At 33.9% G+C, this 19,273-nt stretch overlaps 2 protein-coding genes across 2 annotated transcripts; both read left to right on the top strand.

Moving 5' to 3' along the window:
* The first annotated feature begins 8,252 nt into the window (after positions 1-8,252).
* LOC112028783 (uncharacterized protein At5g23160) lies at positions 8,253-9,832 on the top strand. Its single transcript, XM_024061475.2, has 2 exons — positions 8,253-8,750; positions 9,018-9,832. Exons 1-2 carry the CDS (start codon positions 8,364-8,366, stop codon positions 9,579-9,581), a joined length of 951 nt encoding a protein of 316 aa, XP_023917243.1. The 5' UTR covers positions 8,253-8,363; the 3' UTR covers positions 9,582-9,832.
* Positions 9,833-18,020: 8,188 nt separating this feature from the next.
* On the top strand, positions 18,021-19,037 carry LOC136069074 (uncharacterized). Its single transcript, XM_065777168.1, has 2 exons — positions 18,021-18,725; positions 18,783-19,037. Exons 1-2 carry the CDS (start codon positions 18,021-18,023, stop codon positions 19,035-19,037), a joined length of 960 nt encoding a protein of 319 aa, XP_065633240.1.
* Positions 19,038-19,273: the final 236 nt, after the last annotated feature.

Genomic DNA, 19,273 nt, shown 5'->3' with positions numbered 1-19,273 from the left:
TTTTGTGAGATTTTATTGTATAAGGTTTAGTATTAAGTTGGTGAAGAATCGAGCATGGAATGAAGATCAGTGCATTTCGCGAGAAGTTCACGAGAAGGGTTCCTACAAAAAGGACATGTGAGAAACACATAACTAGAAGCTAAAGAGTCGTGCCAGATTGTCATTTTCGAGAGTGTTTCGCAGGTAAGGCCTTATCACGAGATACCCACGAAACATTCTGCCTGGAGGATTTTTAAGTGTGACTTTCTTACCCTTTACCCATACTATATATACCCTCATAACCCACAAAAGTAAAGGAGACCATGTTGTGAAATTTTAAAATACTCGCAAGTGTACAAACCGTACCGAATTATAGTTTGATAAGAACGAGGTCGAACCCATAGGGACTTGAATGAACGTAGGAAAATTAAATCAAATCTTAACCAAATTAATCCTAATTTAGTTTAATAAAAATTGGTTGTTTTGAAATTAAATAAACTAAGCAAATAATAAAATTAAGCAAATAGTTAAACTAAGTAAAAGATATAAAGTAATAAAAAGATGTAAACAATCAAGGGAAAGGAATTAAGATTTTGGAATTCGCCTTGCAAGTCATATCAGCATATATTTATGATCATTAATTTTTTCCAACTCACTACATGATAATCTAGAAATCAATCTTGCTATCATGGAAAATATTCTCATTAAAATCCTTATTTTAAAAATCAAAAGCATGTTCTTCTTCGCTTCTTAAGTATAAAATCAAATCATCAATTGTATCTATAGCTAAACAAATCACAAGATATATCTAATTCTAAAAATCAAATCATAAATTGTATCCATTGACAGACAAATCACAAAAGATATCCAATTTTATAATCAAGAATTAATAAACCAAGCATTTAATTAATTAAGATAAATCCTAAATCATGAGAAAAACATGATTGAACTCATATCTAGAATCTCATCTTAGTCAATTGATATGAAGCAAGAACAATTTAAATCATTAAAGAACAATTATTGCGGGAAAAATCAAATTACATAAATATTACTAATAATCCTTAACAAGGTTTCATCCTCAACCCTAATTATAAATTTAGCTACTCATAGTAATTGAAAGAAAACATAAAAATAAAATACTAAACATTAAACTAGACAAAAAAATAAATAAAACTAACTGTCATGGAAGAGGTAGCTGCAGCTCTCTATACATTCAACCCTCAGCCCTAGCACTAGCCTTCGCCCCCTAAATTTTGCCCTAAAGAGCCTTTATATAGGTCAAGGAATCCTATTACAAGTTGAATTCCCATTTGGAGAAAATTTCAAATTTTTAGGCTTCACTTAACCGATGATTTCGGCCCATTTAAGCTCAGAATTCAGGTTTTTGGTAAACTACAAAGTTGTAACCCTTTAAGTTAACTTTCCAGCCCAACTTGAATCATCTCGATTGGACATTTGAGCTAAAAGTTATGCCGAAAATACTAACTGACATCCAAGTTGGAATCCTAATCCAAATTGGACTTGGATTTGGTGCAAATTTACTTTGATTCCTTGCTCCAATTGGAATTAAATTTAATTGGGTTGGTCTTCTCTTAAATTCATGCCTGGCTGGATGTAAGTTGGCTTGATTCAATTGGCTTAGCCCTACTTTGCATGTAAAGACCTTGTTACCTGCAACACAAAGATATTATATAATCAGTCACAAAATAACATAAAAGTAAGGCTAAATATATAGATATGTGAGTACTTTATTGTAGATATGTGAGTACTTTATTGTATATATTTCATGTACATCAGACCATTCATAGAGAAAAACCCTAGATAGGTTTTCTACAACACACATACCCATCTTTTGAGAGAAAGTTACTCATCCTTAGTGAGAAATCATTCTAGCCTCTTCTCATTCTCTCTCCCATTGTCATACTTTGAGAGAAGATTTGTACCCAAACATAACCCACACCTATTCAGAATGTAGAAAGTGTTTTGGAGCTTGGGAAGCTTTGAAAATTTGCCAAAAGAAGCCGGTGAGATTTGGCGGATGCAATCAAGCATATTGCGGGATCCAAAAAGCTAGACAAGACACAGTTCCGAGAAACCTTGTTAGAGTAGGAGCTTAGAGAGCTTAGGTACATTGGATAGATTAGGCTTAGAGGGTCTCTTGCTATTCGTGTATCCCAACTTATTGTCTAGTGGATTGATTTACTGCTTGAAGGGCAGCAGAGAGGTTTTTTGCCGAGTTCTTCGATTTCCTCTTTAATAACACATCGGCGTGTTATCTTGTGTTTGCATTCTCTCTTACCCTTACTCTTGTGCTTTATTTTTATTGTTTGTTATTCATGTTTATGCACTAGAGTAGTTATCAGTTTATTGCGTTTCATTTACTCTTGTTCCGCACTTAGATAAGTTATAGTAAAAGCAATCTAACCGTAATTGTGTTCTAACACATTTTCGAGCTTTCACTGCCCAATGTGGCAATATAATTGTCAAATGTGAGAAAAAAAATAAGAGAACCATCAAATGTGACAAAAGTACACTCATATTTGATGTTGGTACTGCTTAATGTGATAATAAAATCACCAAATATGAGAAAAAAATAAGGGAACCACCAAATGTAACAAAAGTATAGTTATATGTGATGTTGATATTGCACAATATGAAGATGATACTATCAAATGTGAGAAAAAAATAAGGGTACAACCCAATGTGGCAAAAGTATAGTCATTTGTGATGTTGATATTGCCTAATGTGATAATAAAACTATCAAATTTGAGAAAAAAAAATATTAAGGGAACCATTGAATGTTACAAAAATACAATCACATGTGATGTTGTCACTACCCAATATGACAATATAATTGTCAAATGTAAGAAGAAAAAAAACTATCAAATGTAACAAAAGTACACTAATATTTGATGTTGGTACTACATAGTGAGAAAAAAATAAGGAAACCACTGAATGTGACAAAAGTACAGTCATATATGATATTGGTACTGCACAATGTGAGAATGATACCATCAAATGTGAGAAAAAATAAGTATACAACCGAATGTGGCAAAAGTATAGTCATATGCGATGTTGATACTTGATACTGCCTAATGTGACAATGGAACCATCAAATGTAAGGGGGGAAAAAAGGAAACTATTGAATGTGATAAAAGTACGATCACATATGATGCTAGTAACGCCCAATGTGATGATAAAACTGTCAAATATGAGAAGAAGAAAAAAAATTAAAGTACCACCAAATGTAAGAAATGTATGGTCAAATGTGATGTTGGTACTACCTAATGTGACAATAGAACCATCAAATGTGAGAAAAAAAAATAAGAGAACCATCAAATGTGACAATATAACTATCAAATGTGTGAAAAAAAATTAAAGTATCACCAAATATGAGAAAGTTACTGTCAAAATGTGATGTTAGTACTACCTAATGTGACAATAGAATCGTCAAATGTGAGAAAAAGAATAAGAGAATCACAGAATGTGACAAAAGTACAGTCACATGTAATGTTGGTATTGCACAATGTGAGAATGATACTATCAAATGTGATGTTTTGGTAACCTAGTATAGCAACTTGCCTATTAGTGGGTGCTATATCCCAAAAAAAAAAGGAGTACGATGGAATTACCCCACTTTAGAAGCTGTATTTACAAGTAACCTTTCAATCATAATTTTGAAATCTAGACCGGACCTTACGGTCCAATCCAGTTAACCGTGAACTCCTCATCTTTGCAATTCTTTTAACCTTAAGAACCTTTTTAAAGAAAAGAAAAAAAAAATGGACCCTTGCCGCAGTTGAACCTCATGGTTCTTGCAGTTCTCACGGTTCCTTTTTGTTTCGGCTAATACTAGCTGGAATTAAAGATTCGACCAGCATGCACTTCCAATTTTTTCAGATCTGGAGCCAAAGGATATGTAAGAGAAAAAAAAAAAAAAACCCAGAGAAGAAGAAGACAATGAGGCAGGGCCACACCAAGTTGAAGCAGCAGGTTGCTAACACAGGTCACCAGTCATGCCTTCATCTACTAGCTACTGCTTCTTCTTCTTCTTCTTCTCTTTTTTTTGTCCGTCTCCACCACTCTGTAATTTCCTCTCTTTTTGGCTAAACACTTGTTGTTTCTCTTTCTTTCTTTTGTATTCTTTTTTAAGTTTCCTAAGCCCCTCCAAATGACTTGCATTGGAAATGTAGAAAACTTTAATTTTAATTTTTGAATAAAAGATGGGCAAAATGCTTTAGCTTTTTTAGCTTTAAACCCAACGTGATGTGATGTGTATTGATAGATTGAACATGCGACAAATATCTTAAGTATTTTTAATTGATATTTACAGTTTTTTTAAAAAGGAAATAATAGGTAAAATTAAGTATATAATTATTATTAAATAATTTAAAATTGTTATTTTATTTAACATAAGTGTCCTTCTAATTCTTATATTATAATTATTATTATTATTATCACAAATTTAACTAATCAACATGTAAATAAATAAATGATTATCTATGTTGGTTTAGGATTTGATTTTTTTGTATTTATCTTGTGAAAATTATGATATGAAAAATATACTTGAAATATAAATTTTTATATTTAATTGGATTATTTTAGCTTTTTTTATTTATACTAATTTAATATATTTATTTATATTTAAATAATTATTAAATTAATTATGAAGACATCACAGTTTGACATCGGTCTGACCTCAAAAACCTTGAACATCTTCTTTTTATGGTTCGTTGAATGGACTAGGTCTGAAAACTATGCTTTCAATGATGCATTTCAATTAATGGTTTTTCTATATTGCTAATAAATGAACTCCATATTCATTTTTTTCAATAGATTTTTGCACATCATATAGAGAAATTTGCAGGAATTTCTAAAATTACTACTTGTAAAATCATATTTGGAGAACCTCAACTTAGCTATATATATCCTGTAGAAATTTTTTCTAAACTCATTCAAATGGGGGAAAATATTGTCATAATTAAGAAAATAATAATTATGTAGCTTTAACTCTTTTTGTTCTTTCGATGGTTTTTTAATTATTATTTAAAGTGGTTGATTTCCTCTAATTTTCAAAAAAAAAAAATCAATATGCAAGTACAGTTGCTCATATTATATAATGCGATTATATATATATACACACACACTTATGTGGGATTGTATAGGCATGAGATTCAGGTATAGGCATGATCACTCTCTCTCTCCTTTTTTCCAGGTTAGTTTCGTAAAGTGAATAAAGGCCCGTTTGGTTTAGAGGTGTCTCAGTTTTCATAACTCAAACTCAAAACCCATAACTCATAACTTAAACTCCACTATCACTCAAAAAATCCAACACTTTTGTTTGGTCATAAAACTCAGTCATGTATCTTAGTTTTTAACTTCACTTTTTGCCAAAATAATGGACCCACCCACTGACACTACACAAAAGAATATGGTTGCTACCTGCGTTCCTTTTTTTTTTCTTTTTTTTCTTTTTTTTCTGCTCTTCAAACCTAGCTACATTGAAACCCAGCTCCACCACCACCAGCGGCAAACCCTTCATCCACCACCACCAACAGCAAACCCAAAAATCCACAACCACAACCACCACCACCAACAGCCCTCAACACAACCACAACCTCCACCAAAAAATCCGAATGAATCAAAAATCCAAAACAACCAACAGCCCTCAACCAAATGTGTTTGATTAAAAAAAGAAAAAAAGAAGCATTAGGTCTCACTGCGTTACAGCCATCACCGCGTGAAGAAAAAAAATATAGAAGGAGAGCTCTGGGTCCGATTCACCGGCGAAGCTTGATCTCTGGTCTTGGCTCAGTTCGATTCGCCGACAAAGCTTTCGATCTCTGTAAAGCATCAGGTCTCACGATTTGACCTGGGCTCAGTCCGATTCGCCGGCAAAGCTTTCAATCTCTAGTCTTGGCTCAGTCCAATTTGCCGGCAAAGCTTCCGATCTCTGTGAAGCATCAGGTCTCACGATCCGGCCTGGGCTCAGTCCAATTCGCCGACGATCATGGTCTTGGTATTTCAAGGCTCTCGCTTTGATAATGGCGGTAGAACTAGGCTAAACCAGAGAAAGGAAGAAAGAAAGAACCAAACAAAGGAAGAGAGAGAGAGAGAGAGAGAGAGAGAGAAGCCGAAGAAAGAGAGAGAGAAAAAAAAAAGTGGGAAAAGAAAGAGAGAGGATAAAGTAAGAGAAAGGTAACGCCATCAACACATATATGGGCTCCACAGAGGTCAAAAATTTATAATCCTGCCACTAAGTTATGTATCTCAGAAACTAAAGACACCAATTTGGTGTTTTCAGTTTTCTTCACTCTCACTCAAAATTTTTGAGTTTGAGTAATGAAAACAAGATTATGAAATCAAACCAAACAAAACAAATTGTGTGGGTCCCATGTTTTTTGATAACTCAGTTATGAGTTTTGGATCATATTACTCAAAACACCTCTAAACCAAACAAGCCCTAAGTATCTCCATTCAAGTCAAGTGTCATAAAGAGTTCAATAACTAATAACCTTTCTAAATCAGTTAAGTTGGGATAGAATTGAAGAACATATCTCCATCCAAACCCTCTTCTTTCTTCTTTTTTTAATTTTTTTTTTTTTTTTTATATATACAAGATAGAAATTCTACTATAATATAATCTTAGTGTATATATATGTGAAACTTTTTGAAGACTTGAACCCTGACCCTTGCACCCTCTCATACTCCATAAGTACTTATTCAACTGCCGTTTATTAACTACCTCCTCCTTTATTAATTACTTTGAATTTTGATTTCTATTTTATAATTAAATGACATGAGGCAGCTGGAATGAATTGGCCACATAGAGCACATCTTCTGCTACAAATAAGACAATCTCACATAGAGCACGTCTTGTTTTTATCATTATTATACAGGGTTATTATGATTTCGACTTAATCGTTCGGTATGTCTATGTCAAGTGATTTTGTTTGCCAAAAATGTTCATGTTTTGTTGGAGGATGCTTTCTCTGTATCATAGTTTGTTCCTTTAATAAAAGTCTATGTTTAGCCACAAAAAAAAAAGGATGGGGGGGGGGCATAATAAGATTTGTAACCTTTTTTTTTTTTCTTTTAAGTACAAAATTGATAGAAAATTTTTGTTGCTACAAACTAGTGCACAACTTTATGCATACGGTGAGTTGTAATTGGTGGAGGGGTAACTACTATCACCTCTTCACCAACCACAACTTGCCAACGTGGTAAGTTGTGCACAAAATTATGCACTAGTTTGTGGTATCAAAACTTCTCTGATTGATATTCAGACTGAATATTCAAAATCTTTCATTTGTCAGAAAGGATATTTTGTATAGTATTATTAATAATGACTAGGATCTATCACTTCAGCTAGGTTTCGATCTATCGTTTTGATAATTACGGAGTAGGTACGTAAAGTAAGTAACATTGGAGAGTAATTTATTTTTTAAGTGATTAGTTGAGAAGAAAAAATCCTTTGTACGTAACTAAAGTCAAAAGTTTTTTATTGGTTAAACAAATTAGTTGGTTCTTTTTTTAATTATCAAGTCACTATTCATGACTGTGCTAATTATTTCCTCTTCTTTTTTTAAAATGTTAAGTATTTTTAATACAAGAATAAAGAAAAATGTCTTAAAAAATTGACAATAATGTATATTTAAAAGATTCTCGATGCTAATTATTTCTAGCTAATTAATTGTCAACAAAGTGAATATAAATTAATGTGACATTGGTTTCACCTTCACCTTCATTATTCTTGAATTTTTATTGGTGAATGGTGATTGATTCTAAATGATTAGTTTGTATGGATTCCGAAAACTTTCAAATAGTTAGAAAGAGTCTTTAAGAGATTATTAATCCATAATTATGAAAGGGATATATTTATAGTAAATTAATTAACTAGAAAAATGATGGGTTTCAATCAATTTGAGTATAGATTTTTTTTTATAGCTTTGTTTTTTATTTTTTTTTGATAAGATGGTAGCCAATTGAGAGTTGCAGTGTAGAGCAAGGCATATATTATTATCATCAATGTGAAGCCTAGAAGGTGATGAAAAGCGTGTAAAGACTAAAGACTAAGACTAAAACTAAAGCTACCAAGTCCAAGTCATCCCTCCTAGGCCAGCCCATTCTCGCTACCAATCAAAAACCAACTAAAACACAACGTGGAGGTAATTATAATAAACACCTTTACTTATATATATATATATATATGCAATATTTATACGTACATAGCATTAAATTGTATATTAATTAATAAATATTCAGAGAAAGTAAGCCAGCTAATTAACCATATATTTCAGTCTTCATAACATTGATTGAAACTAACATCACACTTCTCCATGCCGAGAACTCTTTCTCTCTTCAATCCGTTCCATTAATATCCCATGGCAAAAGCCCAAAAGAAAACCCTTCAAAACAAACCTAAAACCAACAATTTTCTAAGCTGCTTTGGATGTTCTAATAAAAATAACATAGTATTAGAGTACAAAAAGGAAACCAATATCAAATCCGAAGGCATGAAGAAGAAGAAGAAAAAGAAGAAGGCACGTTGGTCTTTTTGGATAAGGTTCAGCATGAAGAAGTCCGCCATCAGAACCGTGCCGCTCGAATTCGACAACAAATCATCAAACTCCAACTCCAAATTTTCTTCAAACTCAATATCCAACTTTAATTCTCAACCAGCTATGCCTCATGATAAGGAGGTTCCTAATCCTTCTAATAAGGAAATACAAGTACTACCTCATCATCATCAGCTTATTCATCAAGATCAGGTATCTGATTTCATTCATTAATTCTTTTTTCTTTTTCTTTTTCTTTTTTTGTGGGTAAAATTATTTAAACCGAGAACCATGCCAGTCATAATTAATATATATATATATATATGCACAAATTCAGCATAATATATATATATTATTAGTTCAACACTTCAAACAAAGTATGTCGACGTTGGGTCTTGTTATAACCTTTTACTGTACTAGCATTTAATCTTATTAGGAGTGCACGCATCAAGTTTTTCTTTGCTTTATTTGGGGTTTCAGATTCAGACAAGGCACGAGCCTAATAATAATATTTCTGAACAAAACAACATCAACTCGAAATTGGAACTTGTCCATGTGGATGCGTCCAAAGATGACACGCATAAAAAGCGATCGTCTTTTTGTCGGAAAATAGAAGCGATAAGAACTGGGTCCACTCATCAACCCGGTTCGCCACCGGACCCTAATAAGTTTAAGCTTAATTCCGAATTCAAACCCAAATCCAAACTCATCAAGCCTACGGGTATGGGACCCACATGTAGGAACGAAAGAAGAGCCACGCCGCCATCCACGAATCCTCGGCAAAATGATGCACTATTAATAATAGCTCAGAAGAAGAAGCAGCTTGACCCAGTACTGGTTGGTTTATCTATAATTATGATGACCTTATTGATAATGTTACTTTGGGGTCGATTCTGTGCCATTCTTTGTACTTCTGCATGGTGCTATTTCGTCCCATGTTTCAAAAAAAGGAATCTCAATTCACAATATCAATATTATCGTTATGATTCCAAGGAGTACAAGAAGAAGGTGGTCCTAGAAGGATTTCTTGAGAGAAACCACTAGACTCAATCTCTTTTCTTTTCTTTTCTTTTCTTTTTTCTTTTTTTTTTTTTTGTTTTCATTTTTGTAATCGATCAATCATATCATGTGGCCGGGAGTGTTCATGTTACTTCTTAACCTATTTATTTTGCTAAAGTTGGCCAGCAGATGGTTTTCTTTTTCTTTTTCTTTTTCTTTTTTGTAAATAAGCTGCAGAAACAGTCTATATTTTTCTGAAAAAAATAAAATAAATAAAAAGCCCAGTTCTTCTAGAAGTTTGTCTACTTTCAACTCTCAGAATTTTGATTGGTAGTTGGGTTTTTCTTGCGATATTTAATTGATTGGAATGGAAGCACGAGAGGGAGAGCTCAATTTGGAGTTCACGTGTTCACGTGTGTGGTAGTATATATACATGAAGGGTTATGTTACCGGATTTACCAAGAACAATGATTAATAAATCATAATAAAAAAGTATTAATATCATTCTAATGGGAAATATTTTTTTGTTATCAACAACAATTAATATTTTATTATTTTCTCAATAAAATGTTTCTAAAAATAGCTCATATTACTGATTTTTCACAATAGTTAACATCAGTTAACATTTTCTAATAAGTTAGGTCTTTTTGGATATACACCACTATTAGTTTCTTTAAAACATTTTCTCCTCTCTCCTTGTGTGTGTGTTAAAATACTTAGTATTCTCAAAATAAAAAACAGTGGGTTTATCCCACATTGAAAAATGAGTGTGAGTTATAGAGGTTAAAAGCATGTGCTTTGTATCCAAGAGTTAGACTCTTTTGGATATACACCACTATTAATTTCTTTAAAACCTTCTCCTATCTCCCCTTGTGTGTGTGTTAAAATACTTAGGGGGTGTTTGGTGAGTATTTCCAAACAATAATTTTCAGTTTTTAAACAACATTTCACTCATTTCTACATATTTTTTCACCTATACGTATTTTCACAAAAATTTTTAAATAACAATTTTCAGTTTTTAAACACATATACTAAACAGGAAACATTTCCTACATATGAAAAGTAGTGCTATGGCAAGCATAACTATATTATTTTTAACTTGACTTATTACTAATATTATTTTTTTAAAGTATTTGTTACATGAACTTTGTCGTAAAAATGTTAAAAGTGGAAATGTAATAATTTAATTTTTTTTTTTTAAACACATGATACATCATACATAGCGATCAGTTGTGTAATTTCATCTTAGTGGTTGTCTTTGTCTTGTCCCCTTCCTACGATCTTATCACTAGACTAGAGTCTAGAGAATTACTTAGAGCATTAGCATCAGGAAATGCTACTCTATTCTATTTTGCCATCCGAAAAAACTACTTTATCAATTATACCATCCCATTATACAATACTTCCAGCATACCAAACTTTTATTTTCCTATTCTACTCATTAAAATAATATATCTACACAATAAAATAATATTTTCCTCTATCACTATCATTTATTCTTTCTTTCTCCTAATCACCATCACAATAAAATATTAGTTTTTTTTTTTTTAGAATTGTGCTACAGTGCAATTCTATCTTTAGAATTGCACTGTAGCACTATTGCAAAATTTTTTGCAATAGTTGGTGTTTACAATTCCAGATGTGGGAGGTTTTTTAGGGAAAAATGCTAAATGAAGCTTAGATATGGCATTTGCAATTCCGGATGTTGATGCTCTAAGTCTAAAAGACTAAAGGCAAAAATCATAAGATTCTTTTCTTCTTTTTTTCGTCAAATTATTTAATCCGATCACATTTAATTAATGTTTTCATGTGTCTCAAAAAGACTGAAATTTCAATTTATATATATATGTTTCATCTAAAATAAATAGATATTAGAAGAAATAAGAATTGGCCGATCGAGTTAATAAGAAAAATGTTGATACCACAAAATAATTTATAATTTTTGTCACAGCTTGCCTATGTGATAAGTTGTGAGTGATGGAAATATGAACCTACATAGACCCACTATTTTATTATCACTATTCATAATTTATCATGTGGGTAAGTTATTGTTACAAAAGTTGTGAATTATATTTAGTGGTAACAACTTCACAGTGTACAATCAAACCTTGAGCCAGTTTAGCCTCGTAGTTGTAGAAGTAGATCAAATGGACTATGTGTTTGTATTGAAGGCTGGCGCGCCGCCTTCGACCAAAATTAGGCTGGTCTACGGGTTGGGTCGGTTTTGGACTTAACCTGGACCTGACCCGTCGGCATCAGATAGAGGGTGGAGGAACCTGAAATTGACCATCGAAATCAATTGGTTGAGTCGGTTTCGGGTGAGGGTGAGCGTTGGTTGGTCGCTGGAATCTAAAAAAAGTCATTGAAATCTACAAAAAAACGTCACCAAAATCTGGAAAAAAAAAAAAAAAAAAAAACACCAGAATCTGCATTTTATCACCGAAATCTACATTTTTTTCGTTGGAATCTACATTTTTTTTGCTAAAAATTGCTGGGATTTGGTCGGATCTGGTTAAATCCTACCAGATCTAGCTATATCTAGCCGAATCTAGCTTGTTTTTGTAGTATTTGATTGGATTTGTATATAGCTCCAGTCGAGTTCAAATTGCTCAGGTTTTGGAGAAGCAAACCCATCACTCGGCTTGTTGGTGTCGGTTCTTGAAAATAGAAACCCGCCACCGACTGACTAGACCTTCGATTCAGGCCAGAATCAGGTCGGCGTCGGGTGGTTTGGCCAAGTTGTCGGGCTCTAGTCAAGTCTAAATAGCCCTAACCAAAACCAATGAATCGCAACAAAACACATTGAGAGCAGCATTTGCACATTTCTAAATTGCATAAAGAAATAAAAATAACAATATATGTAAAGCAAGCTCAATAATATATTAAACAACCATTTAGGGTTGTTGCTGTTGTTAATTGTTATGTGTGCCCCCCATCCCCTGGCCACAAATGAAATTAAATATGTCCTTTCCACACAACACAATGTGGGGACTTTTGTAATTTTCATTTTATTTTATAATATTAATGAATTTTATTAGCTTGTATGTTAAGGGTAGATGTGAGAAACATGAAAAACCATGATGATGCAAATGATGTTATATATCTTAGTTTACAAATATTAAATTGGAAACCAATTTTTAATATCGTAAGATGTTAAACCATCTTAAAATGTCAACTTCCTTCTAGTGCTACTATAGTAGAGAACCCAGTCGCACCTGCGAAGAGCATCCCAACCGAAAATCTCATCCCATCCTATTTTACCATCTCAAAAAGCAATTTTATCAATTATAATATACCATTTTTCAATACACCCAACATCCTAAAACTCTATTTTTTTTCCCAATTTATTTAAATACTATTTTTTATTATTTTTTTACTATTTCTCTCTCTCTTTTCCTCTTCGTCTCTCTCCCTCAAACTCCAGCACAAGAGCAGATAAGGGAACAAAAAAAAAAAAAAAAAACAACTAGCAAACCTAGCCCTCACGCCAATCCAAACCCAGCCTGCCGATCAAACAATGCCACCACCCTAACTCCGATCCAAACCCTGCCCTCACTCTGATCCAAACCTTACCCTCACTCCGATCTAAAAAAATCACCAGCAAACCCAGCCCTCACGCCGATCCAAACCCAGCCCTCACTCCGATCCAAAAAAAATCACCAGTAAACCCAACCCTCATGCCAATCCAAACCCAGCCCACTGATCCAAACCTAGCCCACCGATCTACGCTGATCCAAACCCACCATCAACCGCTCCCAGCCCACTACCATACCTAGATCAACCCATATCCCTCACGCCTGGATCAACACAGAAACCCACAAATCCATAGCAACCTCATCGAATTCCATAACAAACCCATTAGAATCCACAGCAAACTGATCTGAGATAGAGAGGAAGGAAGTGCTAAGATTGTATGGGATTCGGGTTTGAAGAGGAGAGAGCAGAACCAAGTAGAAAGAAATTGGAGAGAGAAAATGAAATGAAATGAGAGAGAGAGAGAGAGAAAAAAAAAGCATCAGACAAATAAAAAACTAATTTTTATTATACAATACTGCTACAATACCATCTTACATATAAGATGGTACTGTAGCAGGATTGTAAATTTTTTTGCAATCTGATGATTTTGCAAGTCCGGTTGTTGGGGGTTTTAAGGTTTAGATGCTAAATACTAGTGGCATATGACATTTGCAAGTCTCACTGCTGATGCTCTAAGAAGAAGACTGAGAAGGTTTTGAACCCATTATTTGAGAAGCATCCCAAGTACTAGAGTGGAGAACCTCAATTTGGATCCCCTCCGTCACTTGTTGAAATATATATATATATATATATATTCCTAAGATTATTACTGTTTTGTAGCTAGCATTATAACAACATTAGCCATATTTTCCTCAATTTAAATCACATGAATAACTTAACGTTCATGTGACTTGTTTAAATTATTTAATAAATCACGTGATTTACTATATGCAAATGACCTTATTAACTGTCACGTGAAGAATTTAAGGAGATATCTTCAATCCAATTGTAAGAAAAATTTGTACATTATCTAACTTGTAGGCTTATCAATTTTTTTTTTTTTTTAGATTGTTACAATATGCTGCTAACTTTGCAGCTTGAATTCCCCTCCCCCCCCCCCTCCCCCAGACCCTTAAGAACTTTGTACATGGGGAAGTGTCACTTCCGCTACAAGACCATTGGCTATCATATATACTAGTGTATAATCTCGTAATATTCACTGATACATTTAAAAACAATCACAATTACGCACATATAGGACTTCAAAATATACTTGATGTTAGAGTTACAACTTACACATTTTTTAAGCCATGAGTTTCTAAAATATGTAATGATTTCTCATTATATGATTTAGAATCTAATTGAATTTGGACTCTTCGATTTTTGCACTCAATAATTTACTTGGCTAAAAAATTTAAAAAAAAAAAATAGATTGGACACCTGACGCAAATTTGAACTCCAATTAAAATTTAATTTAGAATCTAATTGGATTTAGACTCTTTGATTTTTGCACCTAATAATTTATTTAACAAAAAATTGACACGTGACGCAAAATTAGACTCCAATTTAGAATCTAATTGGACTTTTTCTAAACTTTGGTTTATATATATATATATATATAAAGACTATTAATTTAATGCCAAGCATTTTCATAATTCAAATTTTGATTTCAATTTATGCTAAGTATGTCATTCTATCTCTCATTTTGTACCTATTGTCTTTACATATAGATTCATGAATCTAAAATTAAAAAATATTGGCTCCTTTTATATATATAGGTAGATAGATACATATATATATATATATAGTTTTTTTTTTTTTTTAATGAAAGGCTAGACATTATTATGAAAGCAACATATACAAACAAAAGGCCCCCCTCCTCTAACAAAATACGAGTAAGACTTTGAGAGTAGTGACCCAACTCAAAAGACTCAAAGACAAAATGCTTGAGGGATCATTTAGCTAGCTCATGAGCAGCATGCAGCATAATTTGCTTCTATATGAGTCCAACAGATTAATATGTTAACTAAGGACCTAACTGCAAAAATAAAAGACCTAACATAATAATGCAGCCTCCATATATGGTATCTCAAAATGCATCTTTGATCTCTCAATTGAAGACTTGGCAAATTAGACTTGACTCAATAACCCGACATGAACTTGAGATTTTTGACTCATAAAAACGAGTTGACTCGTGATTCAACTTGTTTTTTAAACATTTTTTTATATTATAAAAATCAAGTCATATAAGCTAGCAAATCACTCAAAATGTTAAACCATATAAAGGTTACGTGATGTCAACTATCCAAAGATAGTGCTTGCTTGTGTTGTATCAAATAACAACCACCAGATCGTTTTCTTTCTAGTTTGACCATGGGAGAGCAAGACTCAAAGAAATTGAGATTAAAATATAAATTATGAGAGTACTAAGTAGCTTAGATTGAAACATCTCCACATCCTTTGGTGTGATTAAGGGCTCATTGAATTGGTTTAAACCCCAAATTTTTGCAATAAAATGTCATTGTTAGTCTCATCTATTGCAAGTGACCAACATTTAAAATGAAGAGTCAAAAGAATGTGCCTCTATCACCTGAGAATAACACTAGAGTTATGGGCACTTATTGTTCTATTTGTTTTTCTATATATGTATTTAAAAAAAAAATTGTGGATTTTTTTTAATTTAAGAAATTTGTACAAAATCAAAACTACGTTGTCTTTGTATAGTTAATGGCATGTCACCTAAATTTCATTGTGATACTATCATTATTGAACTTTGTATTGTGTAAACTTAGGAATTTATGCATTATTTAACTTTAATTTTTAAGTATTTTGTTGTTTTCGACATTTAAAAGTTTTTTTTTTTTTTTTCATGTGAAAAATTATGGGTTGACTCATAACCCAATTGACCCGGCTCACTTACAATTCGTTTAAGATGACCTATTTTTTACCCAATTAACTTGACTCGTTTGTAAGCTCTACTCAAATATGAGTTATGTTTGATTTTTTTTCATTTGAATTTTTAAAACGTAACAATTTAGTCCTCCCATTTAGTTAAAAAAATGGTTAAATTTTAAATTTTCAAATAAAAATTTATAAAACACATAAAGGGGTTATATTGTTATATTTTTAAAATTTGTTGGGTAAAACTAAAATAATAATTGTGGGGATAAAAGCCCAAATTCATATATTGGGCTTTGGGCCCTATTGGAAGATGTAGGTACGTCTGATGAGTAAATGATTGGAAAAGGCACAGGAGTGGAGAATCACGAAAGAAAAAAATAGAAAATATAGTCCGAAGAGTGAATCCTTCTCGGATATGATGAATATCGGTCAAGCAAATATCTGGGCGATTTGGGTGACCTTTCAGGAAGTTCCAACGATAAGGATAAACTCCAGGCACGTACAAAGATGATAAGAATACAGAAATATCTAAAAGAAAAACTGCTACCACCGCATTAAATGCACTGCAGCAACTTTTCTGGCCGCATTTATGTGGATAAGACCTCTGAACAGTGCAATCTCAACAACTACCATTCACAGAGAACCAGAGAAGATGGTTGATGGGACATATGCTCGAGTGAAGACTTAGATGATTAATAAGTGTATGATCAAGATAATCTGAAAAGAAACTATATAATGTGAGACCTCCCATGAGAGGAAAAGGGAAAAAAGATGGACTATAGCATTAATAAGTGTATTTGCTTTCTGAAACAGTAATTCAGCTCATAATTAATCTCTTCGGACACTAATTTAATCAAGTTCTAAGTTGTTTTGGTGTTCATTCAGCTTTGAAATCCTTACTAGCCGTTGTTTAAGTTACAAATTGTCAAACTCTTTCATCCACTCTCTACAAATTCATTGTAATAGGCTCATTGGGCTCATATCTCACCTCCTTTGGGCTTGGGCTACAAATCTTGACCCTACAATTGGCGCTGTCTATGGGAAGAGCTTGAGCAAGAGTGAAAGCAACAGTTGACGATGACTGAACCAGGTCAACAACCAGCAGAATCCAGGGCATCCTAACACGTTGATCCTTTCCTCAACCTGGAGTAGAGAGGTGATCATGAAGGTAGTGTACATACCACACATACTAACCGAAACCAACCACGAGGTGGAAGTCATATGTCTTATGCAGAGAATAACAAGAACATGCAACTAGAGATTGATCAGTTAAAAAGGGAGTTGCGCCGTGCAAAGAGGAAGCGGACTTCTTCAAACTCTGATGATAATTCTGATGACGAGCAAGATGTTACTTATAGACGGAGGTCTCGAACATCAGTTAGTGAATCCATTTCCTATGAAGAAGAACATTATCATAAACGGCAACCTCAAAGCCTATCACGTGGAGGCATAGGGTACGATGCTGTGAGCAAAGCCTTGAACCAAATCTCCAGATCGCCTTTCACATGTAGGATTGAAGAGGTAAGACTTCCTCGTCATTTTCATCAGCCAATGTTCACTATTTATAATGATAGAACAGACCCTATGGAACACGTGAGCCATTTCAACCAAAAGATGGCTGTCCAATCCAAGGATGAAGTTTTGATGTGTAAAGTTTTCCCCTCCAGTCTGGGACCAGTTGTGATGAGATGGTTTAACAGCCTGAAAGTAGATTCCATTAGTTCCTTTAAAGAACTTACTCAAGCATTTGGTTCCCGTTTTGTCACCTGTCAAAGAGTCGCTCGGCCCTTAGCTTCCTTGCTATCCTTAAACATGCAAGAGGGTGAGACCCTGAAAACGTATTTCGATAGGTATTGGGAGATGTTTAATGAGATGGAAGGCGATTTTGACAAAGTGGCCCTTAATACATTTAAGCTCGACCTCCCCACTGACCATGGTTTAAGGAAATCTCTGACTGGAAAACTTGTCACCAATGTGCGTCAACTGATGGACAGGATTGATAAGTATAAAAAAGTTGAAGAGGATCAATAGCAAGGAAAAGGGAAAGATAAGGTTATCCCTCAGGAGATGAGGGATTTCAGGTCGGATCATTACAGTAATAATAAACCACGGAGAGATTTCGTTGGACAGTCAGGATCGGCGAATCCTCAAGCAGTCAATGCAGTATTCCGAGAGCCAGTGCATCAAGTTTTAGAGAAGATTAAAAATGAACCATTCTTCAAACGACCGAACAAGATAGTGGGAAATCCTGAAAGACGTAATCATAACCTTTACTGCCAGGATCATGGGCATACTACAAAAGATTGTAGAAGTCTCTGGGATCACTTGGAACAGCTTGTTCACGAAGGTAAGTTAAAACAACTCCTACATCATTCCAGTGGTCAGGGGAGTCAAACAAGCTCAGAATCTAGAAGAGATGTTTCTTTAAGACCCCCATTGGGAACTATCAATGTCATCTTTGCCACACTTGGGAGAATAGGATCCTACCCATCCAGGATAACTTCTGTAGCCCGTCTACCCACAGGAGATATTAATCAAGATCCGAAGAGGGTTAAAACGGATATTCCACCAGTTCTAGGTTTCTCGGACAAAGATAAGATCGGAACCATCCAACCCCATGACGACGCTTTGGTAATCACCCTCAGAATTGGGGGGTATAATGTGAAGAGGGCAATGGTGGACCAAGGCAGTGGAGCTGAGATAATGTATCACGATCTCTATAAGGAGCTAAACTTAAAACCTGAAGACTTAACGCCCTATAGTTCTCCCCTAGTAAGTTTCGAAGGAAGAGTTGCTATCCCAAAAGGCCAAATATGACTACCTGTACAGGCTGGTCTAGAGGTAGTAGAGGTAGATTTCATTGTCATAGACGCGTATTCACCCTATACTGCAATTATGGCTAGACCTTGGCTTCATACGCTAGGGGTTGTTTCCTCTACTCTGCATCAGAAGGTTAAGTATTCATCTAAAGGCCAAGTTAACGAAATTTTGGAAGATCAATCTATGGCTAAACAATGCTTAATGGCTGCCATTCAGCATAAGCCCGAAGCTGAGTCCTTGGCCCATGCTGGAAAGGATTTATAGTAGTTGAAACCTCTAGCATTGCCCATCGATGATTCAGCAAAGGGTGCGAGGTATGAAGATTTGATAAAAGTTGTTATCAAAGACGATCTAGAGAAGTTCTTTCAAGTTAGATCTCAGTTACCTCTTCAGGAGAAGGAAGAACTGATAGAATTCCTTAAAAGAAACATTGATGTATTTACTTGGAATGCTTACGAAACCCTGGGAGTGGATCTAGAATTCATATGTCACCATCTGAA

This window comes from Quercus suber, unplaced genomic scaffold (assembly GCF_002906115.3).
Source record: "Quercus suber isolate HL8 unplaced genomic scaffold, Cork oak 2.0 scaffold_150, whole genome shotgun sequence".
Classification (NCBI taxonomy): domain Eukaryota; kingdom Viridiplantae; phylum Streptophyta; class Magnoliopsida; order Fagales; family Fagaceae; genus Quercus; species Quercus suber.
The sequence above is the reverse complement of the archived record's forward strand: the minus strand, read 5'-3'. Positions and strand labels throughout refer to the sequence as shown.

What these genes read in the sequence shown, in the direction of transcription:
- LOC136069074 (XM_065777168.1), top strand. Translation starts at nt 18,021, where the DNA reads ATGAGGGATTTCAGGTCGGATCATTACAGTAATAATAAACCACGGAGA. An exon ending in CGCCCTATAGTTCTCCCCTA is followed by an intron (nt 18,726 to 18,782) that starts GTAAGTTTCGAA and finishes CTACCTGTACAG; the next exon opens with GCTGGTCTAGAGGTAGTAGA.
- LOC112028783 (XM_024061475.2), top strand. Translation starts at nt 8,364, where the DNA reads ATGGCAAAAGCCCAAAAGAAAACCCTTCAAAACAAACCTAAAACCAAC. An exon ending in AGCTTATTCATCAAGATCAG is followed by an intron (nt 8,751 to 9,017) that starts GTATCTGATTTC and finishes TTGGGGTTTCAG; the next exon opens with ATTCAGACAAGGCACGAGCC.